Source organism: Manihot esculenta, chromosome 3, assembly GCF_001659605.2.
Source record: "Manihot esculenta cultivar AM560-2 chromosome 3, M.esculenta_v8, whole genome shotgun sequence".
NCBI classification, from domain to species: domain Eukaryota; kingdom Viridiplantae; phylum Streptophyta; class Magnoliopsida; order Malpighiales; family Euphorbiaceae; genus Manihot; species Manihot esculenta.
This window is the reverse complement of record NC_035163.2, coordinates 21,044,359-21,065,477: the sequence shown is the minus strand read 5'-3', so window position 1 is coordinate 21,065,477 and position 21,119 is coordinate 21,044,359. Positions and strand designations below refer to the sequence as shown.

The 21,119-nt window shown below is 32.4% G+C and overlaps 2 protein-coding genes across 2 annotated transcripts; both read right to left on the bottom strand.

Annotated features, from left to right (window-relative positions):
• Nucleotides 1-12,956: 12,956 nt before the first annotated feature.
• LOC110611117 (peroxidase N1) lies at nt 12,957-14,655 on the bottom strand. Its single transcript, XM_021751251.2, has 3 exons — nt 14,207-14,655; nt 13,898-14,060; nt 12,957-13,531 (listed from the first exon to the last, which is right to left on the bottom strand). The coding sequence occupies exons 1-3, from the start codon at nt 14,591-14,593 to the stop codon at nt 13,116-13,118; spliced, it is 966 nt and encodes a 321-aa protein (XP_021606943.1). The 5' UTR covers nt 14,594-14,655; the 3' UTR covers nt 12,957-13,115.
• Nucleotides 14,656-17,717: 3,062 nt separating this feature from the next.
• On the bottom strand, nt 17,718-19,944 carry LOC110611115 (cytochrome P450 72A397). The gene is made up of 5 exons (XM_021751249.2): nt 19,531-19,944; nt 19,125-19,342; nt 18,762-19,006; nt 18,316-18,682; nt 17,718-18,244 (listed from the first exon to the last, which is right to left on the bottom strand). Exons 1-5 carry the CDS (start codon nt 19,823-19,825, stop codon nt 17,819-17,821), a joined length of 1,551 nt encoding a protein of 516 aa, XP_021606941.1. The 5' UTR covers nt 19,826-19,944; the 3' UTR covers nt 17,718-17,818.
• Between the last annotated feature and the right edge of the window lie 1,175 nt (nt 19,945-21,119).

Below are 21,119 nucleotides of genomic sequence, written 5' to 3'. Positions count from 1 at the left end.
TCTTTTATTTGTTTGCTAAGTACTTAAGATCAATACTCGACCAAAAATAAAATAACAAGAACTCTCGTCCAGTTGTTTTCACAAATCCATCACCAACTTCATAACTGATAAATAAGTCTTAAATGGCACTCACTTCTCGAGGAGCCCTAGGTGTCAGTTCTTATAGCTAAAAATGCCTTGAGGCCTGGGGACTGCCATCGCTTGAACGTGGTTAAGACGAATGACTTATACGATAATGTCATCCATTTTGCAATGGAGAGTGCTCTATGCGCGTACCTGGCTAAGGAGCAAAACAAGGCTCTGAGGAGAGAGTTCGGGGCACAAGAGACGAACATAAACCTCCATCAAGCGAAGTGCTCGAGGCTGAAGGCTCGGTTTACTGAAGTGGAGAATAGGATGAAGGAACCCTGGAATCCATAGATAAACTCTAAGTAGACCTGGAATCGGCCAATGCTGTGAATACAACTCTCGAGAATCAGGTTAAGATAGCCGAGGATCAGGTGGCTATCATTCAACGGCAAGTCTAGGAGCTGCAGTCTCAGACTCATGAGAATTGGGCCACCACAGACAGGGTTGCTGAGCTAGAAGCCGAACTACAGGAGACAGTGGCTCGGGGAGGAGAGATATTGGTTGAAGGCCAGGACTCGGTCAAGAAGGAGCCAATAAAGTGTTTTCCTACTGAGGACTTTTTCTGGATTGATGACATCTACCCTATGGAGGAGGAGGAAGGGCAAAATGAAGATAATCTCCTAACTGGGTCTGTAGTGAAATGTAATAGATGAAAATGTAATAGAGGTTCGGGAGAAGGAGACTAAAGATATACCTCCTCCTATGTAAGTTTTTTCTTTTATAAATGAAAAACATTTCCTCGTCTCATTGTCATTTATTTATTTGCTAAGAATTTAAGATCAATACTCAACCAAAAATAAAATAACAAGAACTCTCGTCCAGTTGTTTTCACAAATTAATCGCCAACTTCATAATTGATAAATAAGTCTTAAATGCCTTAGAAATTTTTTATGTTGGAACTAAGATTCAGTCGCATGTCTGGCAGTCATCTGCCTTGTGGGTGTAACAGCCCGGCCCCGTACGACCGGCCCTGTTACCGCTCACAGCCCGTGACCTTCCTCTGGGCCCAGCCACTGTGAGCAGCTCTTAACATCCCTTCACCCTCACGAGTTCCAGGCAGGATTTGTCCCTCGGGGGAGCCATTACGGCCCGCCCTAGCCCGAGTGGATTTGGCCCAATTCCTTCCTCTGGGAATTAGGTCGCCTCCCCCACTGCTCGAACCCTTGACCTCCCACTTTAAGGGAATAGTCTGGTGAGAGTGAGTACCAATTGGAAGGGGAGGCGACCTAATTCCCAGAGGAAGGAATTGGGCCAAATCCACTCGGGCTAGGGCGGGCCGTAATGGCTCCCCCGAGGGACAAATCCTGCCTGGAACCCGTGAGGGTGAAGGGATGTTAAGAGCTGCTCACAGTGGCTGGGCCCAGAGGAAGGTCACGGGCTGTGAGCGGTAACAGGGCCGGTCGTACGGGGCTGGGCTGTTACATAAAAAGGTGCCTTTTTAAAGTGGGAGGTCAAGGGTTCGAGCAGTGGGGGAGGCGACCTAATTCCCAGAGGAAGGAATTGGGCCAAATCCACTCGGGCTAGGGCGGGCCGTAATGGCTCCCCCGAGGGACAAATCCTGCCTGGAACCCGTGAGGGTGAAGGGATGTTAAGAGCTGCTCACAGTGGCTGGGCCCAGAGGAAGGTCACGGGCTGTGAGCGGTAACAGGGCCGGTCGTACGGGGCCGGGCTGTTACAGTGGGTTTGATATAAAATACTTTAGAAAATTTGATTAACAGGACTAACACTCAGTCGCATGCCTGTTAGTTACCTGTCTTATGGTTTCGGCATAAAAAGTCTTAGAAAATTTTATTAACGGGACTAACACCCAGTCGCATGCTTGATGGTTACTCGCCTTATGGCTTTAGCATTAAATGCCTTAGAAAATTTTATTATTGGGATTAACTCCCGATCGTATACCTTGCGGTTACTCGCCTTGTGGCTTATCCTTGAAAAATGCTTTCCTTGATCGTTGGTTCTTGCTTACTCACATGAAAAAAATATCTCGTTAATATTATTGATACAAATTACAGATATTTTAGGAATGAAGAATGATTCGACCATTTAACTTGGCTAACTTATAAGGGCGAATAACTTTCGAGACCTTAAATGCTCTTTTTCAGTTTTCACCCAACTTACCAGACCCAATATTACTACTTGTTATATCAATCCGTTTAAGAATTAAGTCTCCTACATTAAAAACTCGGAGTTTAACACGACTGTTGAACATTTGAGATATTTTGTTCCTGTAGATAGCCATTCTAATTGAAGCTTGTTTTCGTAGAAACTCGGTTGGTCAAGGTTGAATTGCATTTCTTTGGAGTCCCTTGAAGACTTGGGATGTTGAGTCCTGAAGCTGCTTACTTGGACTTCTACGGAAGTTACCACTTTGGTCCCATATACCAGTGAAAACGGAGTCTCCCCTATGGCTGCTATTGGAGTTGTTTTATATGCCTAGAGGATGTGAGGTAATTCCTTGGGCCAGCTTCCTTTGACTTTGTCGAGCCTTTTCTTCAAACCTTTAAAGATTGTTCTGTTTGTAACCTTGTTCATGCCGTTGCTTTGAGGATGGTATGCTAAGTTGAATTGTAGGTCAATATCCCATTTCTTATAAAAGTCTTTAAATTTGAAATTCGTAAACTGTATCCTATTATCAATAATAACTATCTTGGGGATTCCAATAGGGGTGAAAATGTTTTTGCTGATGAAGGAGCTGGCCTGCTGTGTGGTGATGGACCAGACTACTTCTGCCTCGACCCACTTACTGAAATGGTCAACTGCCACAATTAAAATTTTTTTTTGACCCGGTTACTTTTGGAAAAGGGCCAAAGATATCTAGCCCCATTAAAAAAAGGGCCAGGGGCTGCCGATTGCTATTAACATTTCACCTAGGCTTCGAGGAATGCTTGCATGTACTTGACACTGTTGGCACTTCTAAACAAGCTCTTTTGTATCTTGTAATACTTTTGGCCAAATCCTTTTCTAAATGCTTTTTGGGGGATTGTTCGAACTCCTTTATGGCTTCCACAATCTCCTTCATGGATATCTTTGAGGATACTCATCATCCTTCATTACGCATCGTGACCACGGTTGAGTTGACTATTTTCTGTACAACAACCCATTTATTAGTGCATATCTAGAGGATTTTCTTATTACCTATTTGGCTGTTAATTTGTCTATCGGTAACTCATCCTCCATCAAAAATCCGTACACCAGAGTCATCCATGATTCTCTTTCCTCAATTGGCAAAGTCTCATCTTCATTGTTCACTGGAGTATGTAGTACTTCAAACTGGAGTGGCTAAGTCAAGTGTTGCTTTCCTGCCGCTGCCATTTTCGCCAATTGATTAGCCTCTTCATTATCGCTTCTAGCCATTTACGAAGTTAATAGTCGCCTTTCTTATCCTTGATCCTCATTATTAAAATTTGAAATTTTTCTTCATACTTGATGAGATTGGGGTCCTAAACTTTGAACTGTCTCTGACACTGATTAACAATCAGTTGTGAGTCACTAAAAATAATGGACTTTTGTATACCTATTTTTGCGATAATCTTGAGTGCCATAATGACGGCCTCATACTCGTGTGGTATTGAAGGTGAGCTTTTCCGTGTACCGAAGCTTTATTCCCATCTGACTTTGCAAGAAAATTCCAATTCTAGAACCTCCTGCTCCACAGGCACTACTTGCCCATACCTTCCATTCTTCAACTGCTGGTTCGAAGGTTGCAAGGGGTGGAGTCATTTCTGCTATAAAGTTGGCTAAAGCATGGGCTTTTATTGCGTTTCTAAGAACATACCTGATGTCATATGCTGGCAGCATCACAACCCAGTGGATATCGTTCTAACAGCTCTGGCCTGTGAAGAACCTTTCAAAGAGAATAGTTTGTCCTTATCTCTATAGTATGAGACTCGAAATAAAGACGAAGCTTTGCAGCAGACATCAACTGCACAGGCCAACTTATCGAGAGGGAGATAGTTCAAATTTGCACCCTTTAAGACTTGGCTGGCATAGTAGACAGGGCTCTACTCTCCCTTGTCTTCTCATAGAAGCACTAAGCTAACCGTTTCCTTTGTAATGGACAAATATAAAAACAAAACTTTGCCTTCGACAGACAAGCTTAGCAAATATGGAGATGATAAGAAAATTTTCAAATTCAGGGATGCCGCAACGCACTCTTCCCCCACACAAACTTGTTTTTACCTTTAACACTTTAAAGAATGGAAGACACCTCTTGGCTGAACAAGACATGAATCGGCAAAAAGCTGTAACTTGCCCATTTATTTTTTGTATATCATTTATACACTTAGGTGCTTCCATATCTTATATGACTTTAATTTTTATCTGAGTTTACTTCTATGCCTCTTTCAAAGACTATGTACCCTAGAAATTTTCCAATCCTTATCCCAAAAATGCATTTTTCAGGGTTGAGTTTCATATCTACCTTATCCAGCACGTCGAAAACCATTTGGATGTCACCTGGGTGATCTTCTAATGTTCGACTCTTCACCACCATGTCATCTACGTACATCTCAATTGTTGTCCCTACCAGATCCTTAAAAATACCTGACACTAACCTTTGATAGGTCGCTCCCACGTTCTTCAACCCGAATGACATCACCTTATAACAAAAAAACCCCTTCATTCGTGATGAAAGTGATTTTTTCAGCATCCTCAGGATCCATTAAGATCTGGTGGTATCCTGAAATGACATCTAAAAAAGAGACCATGACATGGCATGAGGTAGAAAATACTAACCTCTCGATGGATGGGAGTAGATAGTGATCTTTTGAACATGCTTTATTTAGATTAGTAAAGTCCACACACATCCTCCACTTTCCATTTGCCTTCTTGACCAATACTATATTGGCGAGCTATTTAGGATGCTGGACTTCCTTTATTAAACCTGCACTAAAAAACTTGTTAACTTATTCCTTAATCCCTGCTGTCTCTTCGGAGCAAATTTTCTTTTTTTTGTTGTATCGATTTTATTAACTCATCAATAAATAACTTGTGGGTGATTAGGGTCGGGTCTACACCTGTTATATCCTTTGGAGACCTAGCAAAGGTGGTCATTCTGCATTTTATTAATTTTACTAAATTGTTTGTTACTACACTATTCAATACAATTCCAAAGTGTACATTTTTACCTACTTCCAAGAGGACCTCTTCTATATGGGTCTGCTAGTTCTGGCTTCATATGAGAGTCTGGTTTTTCTAGCAGATTAATCAACATCGTTGCTTTCCCGAGACTTTTCGTAGAGTGCCTATAACATTCTTGTGCCGACTTTTGACTACCTCGAACAATAGCTAATCTCTCTAAAGTTGGTAACTTTAAACACGAAGCACCCATATTAATTATTCTCCCGGGGCAGTTTAAGATCGAGCGACCGTATATTACATTATAAGCGAATGGAATATCTGTCACTGCAAATTTTGCATACTGCTCTCGCTTGTACTTCTTATCCCCCAGCACAAGTGGGAGATTAATGGTGCCAAAAACTGGCACGGTTTTATCCCTTAGTCCCACTAACAGGTAGGAGACTTTAGCAAGATTGTGTCTACTATGACTCGCCTTACATCATACCTGTTCAATTGAACACTTTTCTATTACTCTATCTATTAGCCCAAACTTTATCTCTTGTTTCGTCCATGGTTCTTACTCTACAAACAAGACATCCTTAAAGGTACGCTTGTTCTTTCCCTTACAATCACTAGGGCTATTTGCAATCACATGCATAACCACAACAGGTTCACTATCAACAGAATTTTCTGAGATTCTTACCTCAAGCTCAGGTCTCTTGTCCTTTCTGTCCTTTTTGGAAAACTTTCGGAGTGTGCTGTTCCTTATTAGTCTTTTGATTTTGTCTTTTAACTTCTGACATTCCTTTATTGTGTGTCCGTAATCTTCATGGAATTGGCAGTATTTTGTCCTGTCTCGCTTGCTGGCTTTATAAGGGTTGAGCTTAGAGGGCCATCTGACCTCTCTGTCATTCTTCTCATCAAAATAAGTGCTTGTGAGTCATTTAAGGGAATATAGTTCTTATACTTCCCTCGGTCTTCCCTCCCTCGGAACATGGGGTAATTCTTCCGATCTCCCTCATGGCCTCGCCTTTCTAGTTTTTGGGTTTTGCTTTGACTTGTCCTCTTATCCTCTTTTAGCGCCTAGACTTCATCACCAATCGAATGTACTTTTGCGCTTTGTCTATTAACTGCTAATAAGTGGCTATTGAATTCTTGATTAATGAATCCATGAAACTTATGTTGTAGTCCCTTTCTTTAATCCCTCGCATGCTATCACATTATTCAATTCTTCAATCTGTATTGCTTTAGCATTGAAACGTGAGAAAAAACTCCTTAAAGACTCACCCTCTCTTTGTCAAATTTTTCGCAAGTCTGATGAGAGTTTTTTAGTCAGACTTAGATTTAAATAACATGGCAAGCTATATAAAATTATAAATAGAACCTGGACTCAAATGTTAGTACCATTTTTGGATCAAACCTATGAGTGTACATGGAAAAACTCGACATAATACGAAATCGTTGACATCATGAAGCTACGTTGTAGTCCAGAAGATAGCCAGATGGCTCTTGGGATCTACCGTCCCATCGTATTTGTCCAAATTGGGCAGCTTGAACTTTGTGGGAAAAGTCTCTACAAGAATTTCCTCTGACAGGGGTGAAGCGTCGTCCAAACCATAATCTTCCTTTTGCTCTTTATGGTATCTTTGTACAGCACAAACTAACTTCCAGTAAACATCTTTTGGAGTCTCGTCCGATGATTCCTCATCGTCCAGTTTGGCATTTCCTTTAGACTGCATGTGAATTGCCTCCGTTTGTGTCTTTGGGGTTTCAAAGGAAGTTTCCTCCCTTTTTTTGGGAGCCATGAATGAGGCCTCCTTTTGAGCTTTATGTTGCTCGAGAGTTGCCTGCAATTTTTTTTTTATGTATTGTACCATCTGCTCATTATTTAGATTGTTGAGATATGTCTCATTGACTATGGGAGGAGTGTGTTGTCCATTGCAGGGGTGGAGGAGACGATGGCTTCCTTGTTGGTAGCAGACTTAGCAACAACTCGTGAGTTTTCAACCATTTTAAGAGTAAAGTGACAGAAATAGAAAGTATTTTGAGTGAAAAGATAAACAGAAAGCTAAGCGGAATTTATCACAAATGAATTAAGAAAAATTGAATGGGGATCCTAGCAATAGAATCAAGTGATGTGGCCGAAAAGGAGCTGAAGATGATTTGTCACTCTGCAAAAGAAAGAAAGTAGGGTGGTTGGTATCTATGGACATCCACTCCAACGCTCAAGTCAATAAGTTTATCAAAGAGGCAAATATAAATGGATTACTTGAGTTTAAGAAGAGTGTGTAAGAATGCGTACTTTGAATTCTGTGCATATTTTATTTTTATACCATAAGACAATAAAGTTAGTTGGTGAATATCCTAAAAATTCAATCGGCACCCGTTAGTGGATAAGAAATTCCGCGATTATAAGTTTAATAGGAATATGCTAAATATTATCTTTTAATGCTGACTTATATGTTATAAAAGGTTCAATCGGTTTATAAGAGAGTAAGTCTTCTGTCATTTTGAATTTTAACCATCATGATGCCCGAATCTCCATTCTTATGAGTGAGACTTGTGTGACCGAATATCATGATTTATTAGAATTTTGTTACGTGGTTTCGTCTTATGATAAGAGCTTATGATATTCTTTGAACGAATATTCTATTATATCAATAATATTATATCATTGATATTATTTTTTTCTATTATTGTAAATATAGAAACTAAAAGAAAATAAAAAATATTGTAATCCTTCATAATTTTATATAATTACAATTTTAAAATTTTAAGATGCATACGACATTTGAGCAAATGACTAATTATTTAGCGATGAATAAATACTTACACCATGCACCGGTTGAGATTAACCCATTGAAAATTGTATGTAAAATGTTAATTTATTTAGCACTTGAATTTATAAAATTATAATAATTAAATATAAATTAGTTATATTATCAATAATTTATAAAAAAAATAAAAACTAATCATATATATTATTTGATGACCGCCGAGTAAGGGCAGGCCCATGAAAACAACGTTGGCCCAAAGTCCATAAAGCCCCTTTTAGCTGACTGATCCAGCATTTCAGGTTTTGACCCACGCACGCAGAGCAAGCCGAATCGACCGCGAGCTCGAGTCCAGCGGAAAGAAATCCAGTCCGGTGAGGTGACGTGAGAAATAATAACCGGGCCTGTCACTTCGCAGCCCTGCCCGTATGCACACTGGGTGGAATTAAATAGCCGGTTAGCATGGAGAGGGGCTCTGATACGTCCGTATATAGAGGTCCGAGTGGCCCGAGTGATAGAGACAGGTGTCACTGTAGCAAATAGGCTGTTAGACGTCGCTTGCAGACAAAGAAAAATGGATAAAAGGAGAGGAACGTCTTACTTTCCGATAAACTTGCACAACCATTGTAAAACCTTTTTCTCAATTTCAGAACATTGTTTCTAAATTTTACTGATTTTACTATAAATTAAAAAAAAATTAGACGAAAGTAATTTTACTATTTTATGAAAATTTAGTGTCTAATAATAAATTTAGGATGCAAACAAGGTAAATTTTAATTTTTCTTATAAATTATTAATAATATAATTGATTTGTTTTTAATTATTGTAATTTTTATAAATTTAAATATTTAATAAATTAAAATTTTAATTTAGGAATTCAATTAGTTAATCTCATTCATTTAGCCAATTGTTTATTTATTATCATTTTTCTTCTAATGGGTTTTCCGATTATTGTTGTCGTGTTATCGACAAATATATAGATGTTAATCTGTTAATACATATGAAACAGCCGGGCCCAAACAACTTTTGGACCCACTTAGTAGTTTCGTGCTAGCTATTATATATAAATTCATTTTCTTCAAATCTTCCGATGTGGGACGGTCAGCGCCGCAATTCCGCCAAGCAGGCAGCTGACCGTTACATTCGGTCCCGTTAAATTTTGCGACGTCCTCGTCGCAACTGAATCCATTACAATTGCTAACCAGGACCCTTAGGTATTGTAGTTTGCTAGTACCTGAATCCATTACAATTGCTAACCAGGACCCTTAGGTATTGTAGTTTGCTAGTACCTCGGGTGGCTCCACCTCGTCTCTCACGGGTAGCCCTTTCCTCGCAGACCCACTAACTCCGCACAATTTTTCTGACCTAGGGTGGCTCTGATACCAATTGAAACAGCCGGGCCAAACTGACCCAAATAACTTTTGGACCCACTTTCTACTTGGCTCAAAATGGTTAACCCAAATTATTTAGTAGTTTCGTGCTAGCTATTATATATAAATCCATTTTCTTCAAATCTTTCGATGTGGGACGGTCAGCGTCGCAATTCCGCCAAGCAGGCAGCTGACCGTTACAACATACTACTTCCTTCATTTTCTTTTTCAATTTTAATGTCCATCTATGAAATTTAAATATTTTTATAAAAATAGTTCCAAATATATCCTTGATATTAGTAAGTGCAATTAATAAATTGTGTGGTTTTTAATATTTTATAAAAAGATATTTTAGTAAAAAATTAATCTTATTAATTTATTTTATTTATTATAAAAATATAATTGAATCAAAGAATTTTAATTTGATTGGTGTCGATTTAATTTTTAAATGAGTTAAACTCAAACTTAACTTAATTTTTATTTGATTCATTCAAATTTGTGAGTTTTTGCATATACTTTTATATATGAGTTAAATCTAAATCTTTTAAATTTCAATCCTATATAATTTATTACATTATTAAAGTTTATAAATATTTAAATTATTAAAATTTATTTATTAATTTTTAATTAAAATTCATTATATAAATAAATCAATCAAATTATTTATGAATTATTTAAAATAAAATTTAATAAAAATTTAAATCATCCAAATTCGTTTGTTGAATTAGTCAAATTTAAATTTATTAATATTCAGTTTAAATTTGAAATGACTAAATTTTAAATTTCATTTGAGTTTAAAAAAATTTTTACAACCTAACTCGATTCAATTTATTTATAGCTTTAATTACTTTAATTTTAATGAAATTTACGGAAAACACTTATTAAAAAATTGAGGGAGTAAGGAATTATGTACCCATTGAAGGCTAATTTACCAATGAGCATTAGTAACAACATACGTCTATTGCAAATTTACTGATAAACTAAATTACAAACGGATTTTTTTTTTCCCTTACTAATAGACTAATTCATTTATAAAATTGATATGCTTGTCGTGACGTTTGGACTATAAAGTTTAGTTATTTAATATTTATTGCTGAATATATTAATTAAAAAAATATATAAAATTAGTAAATTTTAGTGGTAATCTTTAATTGTTAATAATAGGTGGTTTCAAGTATGTAAATAAATAAGATATCGCAAAAATCATTTTATTCAAATAAATTCATCTTAAAATTAATTAAACTTCAACTTATCTCTTGTATGATGGTTGCAACCACCTCTATTATAATGACTTGAATTTTACCTAAAAACACTATTTTTACATTTGAAAATTATAAATTTGTAAAAATTTAATTTAATTCATTTGTTTTAGATGAATTCTCATGTTTTCAAAGAGTTAGAAAATTTCATTTTAAAACAAATAAAAATTATACAAAACTGCCTGTTTAATTGCAGCTATTTTCAGTGGGGTGGAAAGCAGTGTTGCTGATCAAATGTTTGAATGCGGTAAGAATCTCGGTCAGCAGAGCAGCTTTGGAAGCCAGCCAGCAGCGAACCTGATAGCGCCTATAATATTTGCTCTGTAGAAAGAACCAAGGAGAAGTCATAGAGTCTGAATTTTGTGAGACTGATTCTCTCAATGAAGCTGTTGATGAGTTGGTTAAGCAGTGTGGGAGATTGAAAGATCACAAGAATTGTCTTCCTCGGAGTGCATTTCGATGAGCTCTCGATCGAGGAAATGGTATTGTACGATCTCCAGCGGATTAATTAGCTAGATAATTGTTATTGTGATACTGCTTGATGGGCAACAGAAAATTGGCAAGCATCGCTGAGAAATAAACAGAAGAAGCTGGATGAGATTACTGTATCAGTACAGCAATTGTTATCTGCAGAATAGGCCAAGTCCGCTGAAGCAAAGCTGCAGAGAGACTGGTGGTATATAATAAAAATATCTTTAATTTTACTAATAAAATTTATGAGGATTAAATTATTGTTTATCTGAATTAAAAAATTTAAAGAATATAGAAAATAATTTGATTTACAAATTCAATTTTAGAGTTGAAGAAATTGGATATTTGGATGAGTTGCAAAAAATCATTGATGTCTAAATCATTGCTTGTTTACAGTTGGATGCACTTAATGAAATTAAGTCAAGCCATTCTCCTCAAGTAATTCATCAACCACCTATTCATTATAAGATAAGCATTACAACTTGGAAAATTAAGCAACCTTATCCAATAATTACACTTTTTTTCATGAGTAAATGATATTAAAAAAAATTTACACATTTTTAGTAATTTTACTCAAACATCTCAATTTTAATAATTTACTCCAAAATTAAAAAATTTCACATAAATTTTATCTGAAAAATTAAGATTGGGGTGTGTACTTTTATGTGGCATTAAAGGTAATATTTTTATTATTAATTATGAGTCTCATTTGATATATATTTAAAGAATAATTAATATTAAAAAGTCTGTATAATTTTATCCAAACCTTTTAATTTTTAAAATTTAATTCATATTTTAATAATTCACTCAAATTTTATTCAAATTTAAAATTACAATAAAGAGAGTGTAGTTTTATATATATAACATGTTTTTTTTTCTTTTATTATAAATATAGAACCTATTTTATATTTAAAAAACTCTTGCTAACATAAATATTAATTAAAATTATTTTATTTAATTAAAATATATTTTTAATATGTTTCCCTTATTTTTCTGTCTATCTTTGAATCTCTTATTTTTTTTATTTTCATAAATTATAAATTTTTAAAAATTATGATTTTAGTTAAATAAAATGAGATAAAAATGATTCGGTTTTAATTATTTCTTCATAATTGCACCGGTGATAGATACAGGGATAAAAAAAAGAAAGAAAGCACAGTACAAATGAAAGAAAATTAAAAGAGAGAGTGAGTAAGGAATGAGAGAGATTAAATATATTGATTAATTGATTAAAATAATTTTAATTTATCATTTATATATAGTAAGATTTGTATAGATATCGAATAAATCTCACTTTAATAATAAAAGTTAAATGTAGTGTCACATCATTAATAATACATCTCTAATTTTAAATTAAAATAATATTTATATAAAATTTTTAATTTTAGATTGGATTATTAAAACTAAAAAGTTTAGATAAAATCAGAAAAATAGATAAATGTTTAACTTTTTAATATTAATTATTTTTTTAAATAATTATCAAATGAAACTTATATTTAATAATAAAAAAAAAACACATATGGTGTCATATTATCAAAATATCAAAACACATTTTCCAATTTTAATTTTAAATTAATATAAAATTTATACCAAGTAATTCTTTAATTATGAATTAAATTACTAAAATTAAAACATTTAAATAAAATCATTAAAATGTTATTAATTACTTTTTTATTTATTATTTAAGATTTTTATAAAAAAACAATAAATATTAAATTTTAATAAAAGTAGAGATAAAAAAGACTATATTATATTTCAATTAAAATATGTATATAAATAACATAAATTTAATTAATATTTTAGAAATATATATTCCACTTATTAAAGTATAAATCAGAAAATAAAATATTTAATGAAGAAAAATCACTTATTTAAATGTAAAAAAAACAGAGTAATTACTCATAAGAAAAACAGCTTGCGCTCTGACATTAATAAAAAAATTATAACATAGGATATATGTTTTCTATCTATATTCTCGTCACACATACACATTACTAATAATTACGTGAGATTCACTTCTCTTATTTTCTGAAGAACCTCAACTTTTGACTTCTTCAATTTATGGCAGTACAGATTTTACGAATTTCGCCATTTGAACCAGTTTTAACACCGATATTGCTCATTTTAACCATGGATCTAGCGAACTCCACATTAAAGGTCAAGCCAAGCAAGCCTCTGATGCCTAAGAAACGTTGAACGAAGGTTCTGGTTGTGGCATCAGTCCACAACTTCTGATCAGATTCAAGAATTCCTCTGCCATTCCTCAAATTGGAGAAGAAAGTTGAGTCGAAAGTGTTGGAACTGCCAGTGTCAAGTGCAATTCTTTTGGAGGCGTCACCATTTTGTGGACAAAGTGCCTGTAGTTGTGGAACAAATGCTGGGTCGATGGAAGGATCTGCACCATTTCCACTGAAATTATACAGCCTGTATCTGAAGAATTGGCAGGCTGTGGCTCCTATCGTGTGTCCTCCTGTTAATCAACGCAACTTATTCAGGTTAAATTAATGCTGAACCAAATTATTAGAAAATTGATTTTTATAGATTGATAATTATAATAATTAACTAATTTCAAACAGGTATCAGGAAAAAAAATTTTGTCCTTGAGCTGACTGTAAATAAAATAATCCCACTTTACGTATTTTTGCTTTTCAATTTTTCAAACTAGTTGTTTGTTTTGTCGGAAAAACAGTATGGTTAAATAATATGAGACTTGACATCTTTTGTCATTGGTCCACTGCACTAAATCAACATGTCGGATCATCAAAATAAAGGCGGATTCTCATAATTGATGACTTCAAAACCTGTGGACTTTTTGAAAGCTTTATAATTATCTTACCAACAAGGGTAACGAGATCTTGAGTGTTAAGACCCAAAGCTGCAAACTTTTGCTTTTGAACATCAATGGAGTCTGTGAAGCCAGGCAAATTTGCAGTATCGGATGCTAAAGAAACCCTCCCATCTCTACGTCCTGTGGGTACTGGCCAAGTCGGTCCTCTTGTCTGAATATCCATAAATATATATCACACGTGTTAAACTCATAAATAAACAAATATGTAACATCAAATATCTTTGTAATTTTCTCTTTTTAATAACTAATAATAGAATATAAATAAAGCGAGTTGGAAAAAATAGTAAATATATATACCAAAACCACAGAGTCGCGGGCGGCAAGTGCTAAAATATCAGCACAAGAGACAACTCCAGGGCAAGCAGCTTCGAGTTTAGACTTAGCGTCGTCAATGACTTCAAATCCTCTGAGAGGAAGGTTAGGTCCTGCAGTTTTCTCTGAGTTAGCTCCGTCAATGAGAATGGAAGCATCACAGCCATGCACGAAGCAATCATGGAAGTGCATCCTCAGCAAACCAGGTGCAATTGTGGGATTAGACCTGAAATGGGTTTCAACTGTTGTCCTAACTATGGATTCAACCCGAGGACATGAGCTCGAATAAAAGCCAACTCGAGTTCCTTGCCCTTGAACCATGGTGGCCACCATGCAGGTCAAGAGAAGAAATGCTAATAATTGCATGCCCATTGTTATAGTAGCTAGAGAGACGAGAGCTTATTGTATGGTTTGGGTGATCTTATTGGTGGAAAGTAGAGAGTATTTATAGGCACTTGTTTTCCTTCTGAATTGATTATATACTGACTAGATTGAAGTTATCCACCACCAAATTTTAATATTATTCAACTTTACAAAAGTATAACGAAAAGTCAATACGTATAATCCGTATTTGTGTATAAAAATTAAATAATTATAATTTTATAAATATTAGATATTAAATATTAATTATGAAAAAATTATGGTGTCAACTTATTTTTTTACTATTTAAAAATTATTTTAAATAGAAGGAGATAAAATTATTAAATTTTATTTCTAAATTATTATTAAAATATCTAATAAAATCATTATTTATTAAAATTTAAAAGTATGAATTATATTATTATTAGTTTATTTGACTTTAAATTACGTTTATTTAATAATTTAAAGATAAATTTAAATAAAAAAATATAAACTTTAATATTTTTGGCATGATGTATAATTAGTGGCAAATTTGACATTTTCTACATAGTTTTAATATAGTCAAGATTGGAATAGAAGTAAGCAAAAGCGGCTGCCAAAGAGGGAGAGGTTGGGAGTCAAAGTGGGAGGTGAGTTGGGATCCAGTGGAATCATATTGTCTTTTAATGACTGGTGCATGCAATTTGCATGGTAGCATCAACCAAACACCAAAAAGTCTTCCATCTCTTATTTACATTAATCATTCTTTTCCAAATCATTCAACCTAATTTCATAAAGGTAGGCAATTATTCTGCCCCATTTCTGTATTATTTTTTTTAATCTTGATTCTCATTCAATATATAATTAAAATGACTTTTAGATTTTTTTTTTCACTTAATCAAAATCTTTGAATTCAAATTCTGATATAGAATATCTTTAAAAATTTTAAAAAAAAATGCTTTATCTCCATAATAGATTTATCTTATGTGAATTTATTAAATAAATTTTAGATTACGAATGGTTTATATTAAAAAAATAATTTTTAGATTTATTTTATTTTATTTTTAAAAAAATTTGATAAAATGATGAAAGTATTTTAGTGAATAAATAAAATTGAATTAAAATAGTAAATAAATTTAAATTTCACATTTTCCATGCTTGTTATCTCTTTAGTATGTGTTTTATGCTTATTTTATTTTCTTAACCGACCAGGCATAAGCAGGGGCTGCGCTCAGGAGAGGCTGTACAATATGTTAAAAAAAATATTTTAATATAACATGTAAAATTTAACTTAAAACTCCACGGCTCTCAAAATGATTTTATTTTAAGTAAATTATAATTTATTTATTAAATTTTAATATAATTAATAAATTGATTATTTTATTTTTAAAAATAAATATTTAAATTCTTTTAAATTCTTTCATTTATTTTTACTATTAAAAATATAAAAATATTTTTATTAATCTTTTAATGGATAAATTATATAATAGTTTTTAAATTTTATTATAATTAACAGATCAATTTCTATATTTTTAAAAAATTAAAAATTTTAAATCTCTTTATAATCAATTTATTTAATTTTTAATTTTTTTATACATTTATAAAAATATTTTTATTATTCTTTTTAAATTAAAAATATTATTTGTTAGAATTTTATTATTTTTTTATCTATTAAAATTTAAATATTTTAATCCTTTATTTTTTAGTTTAAAGAACACTTCCCCATTAACTTATAACTAGATTATATTCAACCAAACTTCAACCTTTTTATTATTGAATTTCTATTCATTAAAAATACTCCCTGATAATTTCAAAATTTTCAAAACGTATTATAATTTCAATCATTTTTAAGTAGTACTAAATAACTTTTAAATAGATTATAGATTTTAAAAAAAGTATTTTAGGAATAAATTATCATTCAGAAGTTTGATCACTTTTTAAACTAATATTTATAATAGAGAAAAAAATTATAATTTTGAATGGACTGAATACAGAAAAATATAAAAATTCAATTTTAAAAATATAAGAACTAATATATTAATTATATTAAAATTCAGGGATTAAAATATAACATATTGATAAAAATTTAAATGTTTAAGAAGGTATTTTAGATATTTAAAATGTTTATTCTTCCTTTTAAGTTGTTGAGTAACAGAATTATATAAAATAGAAAAATCTCCCATTCGGACGAATACATCCAAATTTTAAAAATATAGAAATTGATACGTTTAATTACGCTAAAATTTAAAGATTAAAATAAAATTTACTATTTGATTTTTAAGGCTCTCTTATTTATAGAAAATAACTTGTATTAAGAAATATTATCCGCGAAAAATATTTTTTTGAAATATATTTTTTAATGAGATAATTTATTTTTTATTATTTAATTTTAATTTAAAAAATAAAATTTATTAATAAATTTATATATAAAACTTTAATAAAAATTTTAAAATGTGAAAAATGATTTTTTTTGAAGAAGTTATTTTTCTTAAAATGATTTTTTTTATTAGAAAAATATTAAATTTTTAAATGTCTCAAATGTCAAATTATAAAAAAATATATTTTTGTAAAATAAATGGAGTAAAATACAATTAATTAAAATAATTACAAAATAAGGTAAATCATTTCAATTTTTAGAATTTGATTTGATAATTTTTGGAGAGGAGGAAAATGAAAGAGAGAAAATAAAAAATAGTTCCTTTTCTTATTTGAATTAATGAAAAATAAAATAGATAAAAAGAAAAATATATTTATTTATTTTCTTATTCATTTTGCTGATGTTTAAGTAAGATTTTATTAAAAATGAAAATTTTTTTTTCAAATCTTTTGATGGCAAAAGATTAATTTACAGATATAAATTAGATTATTGGGTAGTAATTTTTGAGTTATTCCCATTCAAGCAACGGGTTATTAATAGGTCAAAGAAGTTTTATGTTGACTAAATTAAATTTCAAGAGGTTTTACGCTGCAAATTGGAATTTAGGAATAACGATATTACAACATATTAAATTTAAAGATAACCGGTGAAATTTACCTCATAAAATAACATGTTCAATATCAACATTCATACTTAAAAATAGTAAAATGAAAAATCGATAACTCTAAGTTTATTTTTGTTAGCTTACAACCCAAAATATAAGAAAAGAAAAATATAAAATTGACATTGCAACCGACCACCTTAAATTAGCAATATTTAATACATGCATATTATAGGATATTAATATGAAAGAGTGTTTTTTATACATTAAGCTGAGTGATCTAAATTTTTCGGAAAATCAATTGAGCACCATATTCAGGTCGAAGAGTTGCAAATGCACGAGGAGCATGAGAGTAGGATGAAGAAAGTTGAAAAGAGAAGTGTTGTAATATCATAGCCAAAGCCATTTTTGCTTCCAGTAGAGAAAAGTTTTGTCCAATGCAAATCCTAGGACCCCATCCGAATGGGAAGAATGAAACTTGATTCTTTGTTGCCTTTGAAACACCTTCAAAAAATCTCTGTGGTTTGAATTCTAATGCATCTTTTCCCCATAGTTCAGGGTCTTGATGTACAATGCAAACTGGCACGGTAATTTGCACCCCTGCTGGTAATATCAAATCTCCAAGTCTTGTTTTTTCATAAACCGTTCGAGAAAGTGTCGTACCAGGTGAGTAGAGTCTGAGAACCTCGTACAAAATCATAGTTACCTATAAAATCAAGCCTTATAAATTTTTTTGTAATACGACTATAGAGCAAGAGGAGGTAAATATAAACTTACAACTTTAAGGCGGTTTAGCCCATCAAATTGTGGCCTTTTGCCACCAAAGACCTGCAAAACCTCTTCTCTAGCTTGTGCTTGCCAATGGGGATATTTACTGAGCAAGATTATAGTCCAAACAAGCAAGGATGAGGTTGTCTCTTGGCCAGCAAAGTAAAATAGCTTACACTCATCAATCACATCTTGAATACTTAGACGTTCTTTGGTTTGTTTTAAATTAGATTCAATGAGTAATCCCAATAAATCATCAAGCGGGGCTTCACCTGCTTTCATCCTATTTTCACGCTTATTGATCATTCTCTTGAGTGAGGTTTGTATTTCTATATCGATTTCTTTTATTCTTCTATTGACTTTAGTTGGCACAAACCTACATCCGATTAAATATAGTCATTAATGATGATTAATTTCATGTAGATTCCACTATAATTTCTCATCAGAAAACTTACCTCCAACCAGGTATATAAACTGATTGTGCACCTTGGAATATGAGAATGGCAAGCTCATCAAGGAGTTGGAAAACTCTCTGCCCTTGTTCATGATTGCTTCCAAATGCTGCTCGTGAAATGCAGTCACGGGACAGGTCTTGAAGATAAGGCCACACATCTAACTCACACGACTCCATTGACGAGATCAATTTCTTCCACTTCTCAATCATTTCAATACAGCACTCGTGGAATAAAGGTAACATAAGCTGTAAGAATCACCGTGCATGCAACATATATGTCAAAATTTAATAGATGAATTTGAACATATATACAAAGAATTGGAAAGGGTTTTTTTTTAAAAAAAAAATTTTGTTCTATTATCACCTTTAGCTTCTCTAGATGGAATGCCGGGTTGATAATCTTTCTATGCTTAGCCCATTTGTGACCCTCATAGCTTGCAAGTCCTGGTGCTAACACCTGGAACTGTGGATTCATCTTTACTCTCTGAAACTCATTTATTTTTGCAAATACTTCTTTTATATGCTCAGGGTTGGTGATGTTCACCCTGGGTGCTGGTCCAATCCATATAAAAGAATTCTTACCTGCATTAATATTATACATATTTATTTAGTGAGTATTAATGCTTACCTCTAACAATTATGAATACAGTTTGGTTTCGATTTATTTTCCAAAATTTCTGATTATTCTATTTAGTTCGATCGTTTTCTTGGATCATGACATATATGCATAATAATAAAAATGAGAGAAAGAGATAGCAATTACATAATACCATAATGGTTGAGGGTTTGAAGGAGAAAGGGAGCAACTCGGAGAGCAAGAGGTTGAGAAAAATCAAAGGGCTGAGATCTGGCTTGTTTGATCATCTCCACACTCTGTTTCAAGTCTCCATGAAAAAACCTATATGGATTGCCTGCAATTCCCTGTTTTCTCAGAAATCTCTCAAGCTTCTTTGGCCTAAACCATACCCAGTTGAGCACTCTCCACCCCAACGTCACTATTATCCCCAATATAATCGCTACTGCTACTGCTACTGCACTGCTTCTGCTTGATGTCTCCATTTGCATCTCTGTTTCACAGACTATGGAATCAGGAAATGTCCTCTGTGCTTTAAAAGCTTTTTTTTTTTTTTTTTATCTTTTTGATCCACGCAGAGATAGCAGAATCGTGCCGCTGATATGCACTCAGTTTTCCTTCAATTATTGAATCTTCAATGATTAACAAATATTTATATTTTAAAATATCTTCTTTTTTGTTTTTAAATTTAATAATTGTTTTCCAATTATAATACTGCTCTTCACGGTTACTGTGTATTACAGTGTTCATTGATGTTCCAATGATTTGAAAAGTTTAACCCATATTTGTAACTAAGCCTACTTTTAAAAAAAAAAAAAAGGTTTTCTTGGTGAAACAGGAGAGCAAAGCTTAGAAGCTATCCAACACTAACATGGGACATCCCAGTAGCGCCTTTCACAAGTAACGGAGCAAGATTCATCGACGGGAACTCAGCAACTTGCAACCATGGAAGCCAGATGGTTAGCACACAGATTTACATGCATCTCCTGCTGACATACGGCAGGGATGGCCAAAACCAACGGACTGACTTCTTGGGAATTTGGGTTCTGCCATTCAGCATTTGGACAGCGGGAAGGTTATCGCACTCCGCTCATACATTATGAAAATCCGATGTTTTGGCAAGCTTTAGGCTCTCATAGATATTTAAGTTATGGACCCATTGAAATAAGCAATTTAGAAAATAAAACACATAAAATAATTATATATTAAAATTTTTTTTATAAAAATTAATAATAATATAATAAAATTATAATAAATCTTATTTATTGTTCATTGGTTAAAATTTAAATATCTAACTTATTATTTACTAAACTTATTTTTCTAGATTTAAATTTTATTTTTAAAATTTAAATAGTACATAAAATCTATTAAATAAATTAATATTATTCGATAGTTTAAAGTAAAATTATATTCATATAAATATACTTTCAACTAAATAAGATAAATAAAAAAATTATTATTTTTTAGGATATGTTTAATATGAAGTTAATAAAATAAATTTAATGGTTAATTGTGTATTCTTTTATAGAGTTATAATTAATTCTTAAAAAAATTTCTTTTATGTTGTTAGGTTCAACAGTGATGATGAAATTAACTATTACCCTATTAACCTTTAAAATTAAAATTTAATTTTAATTTTAATGTTGTACTAAGGGAAGTAGTACAATAAATATATAAAGATAGTATACAAATTTGTATTCATAGATTTAATATAATGGTAAGTGTATCTAATTAAATTTGAGAGGTTTCCAATTTTATTCTTTCTGATTCTCAATTCTTATTTCA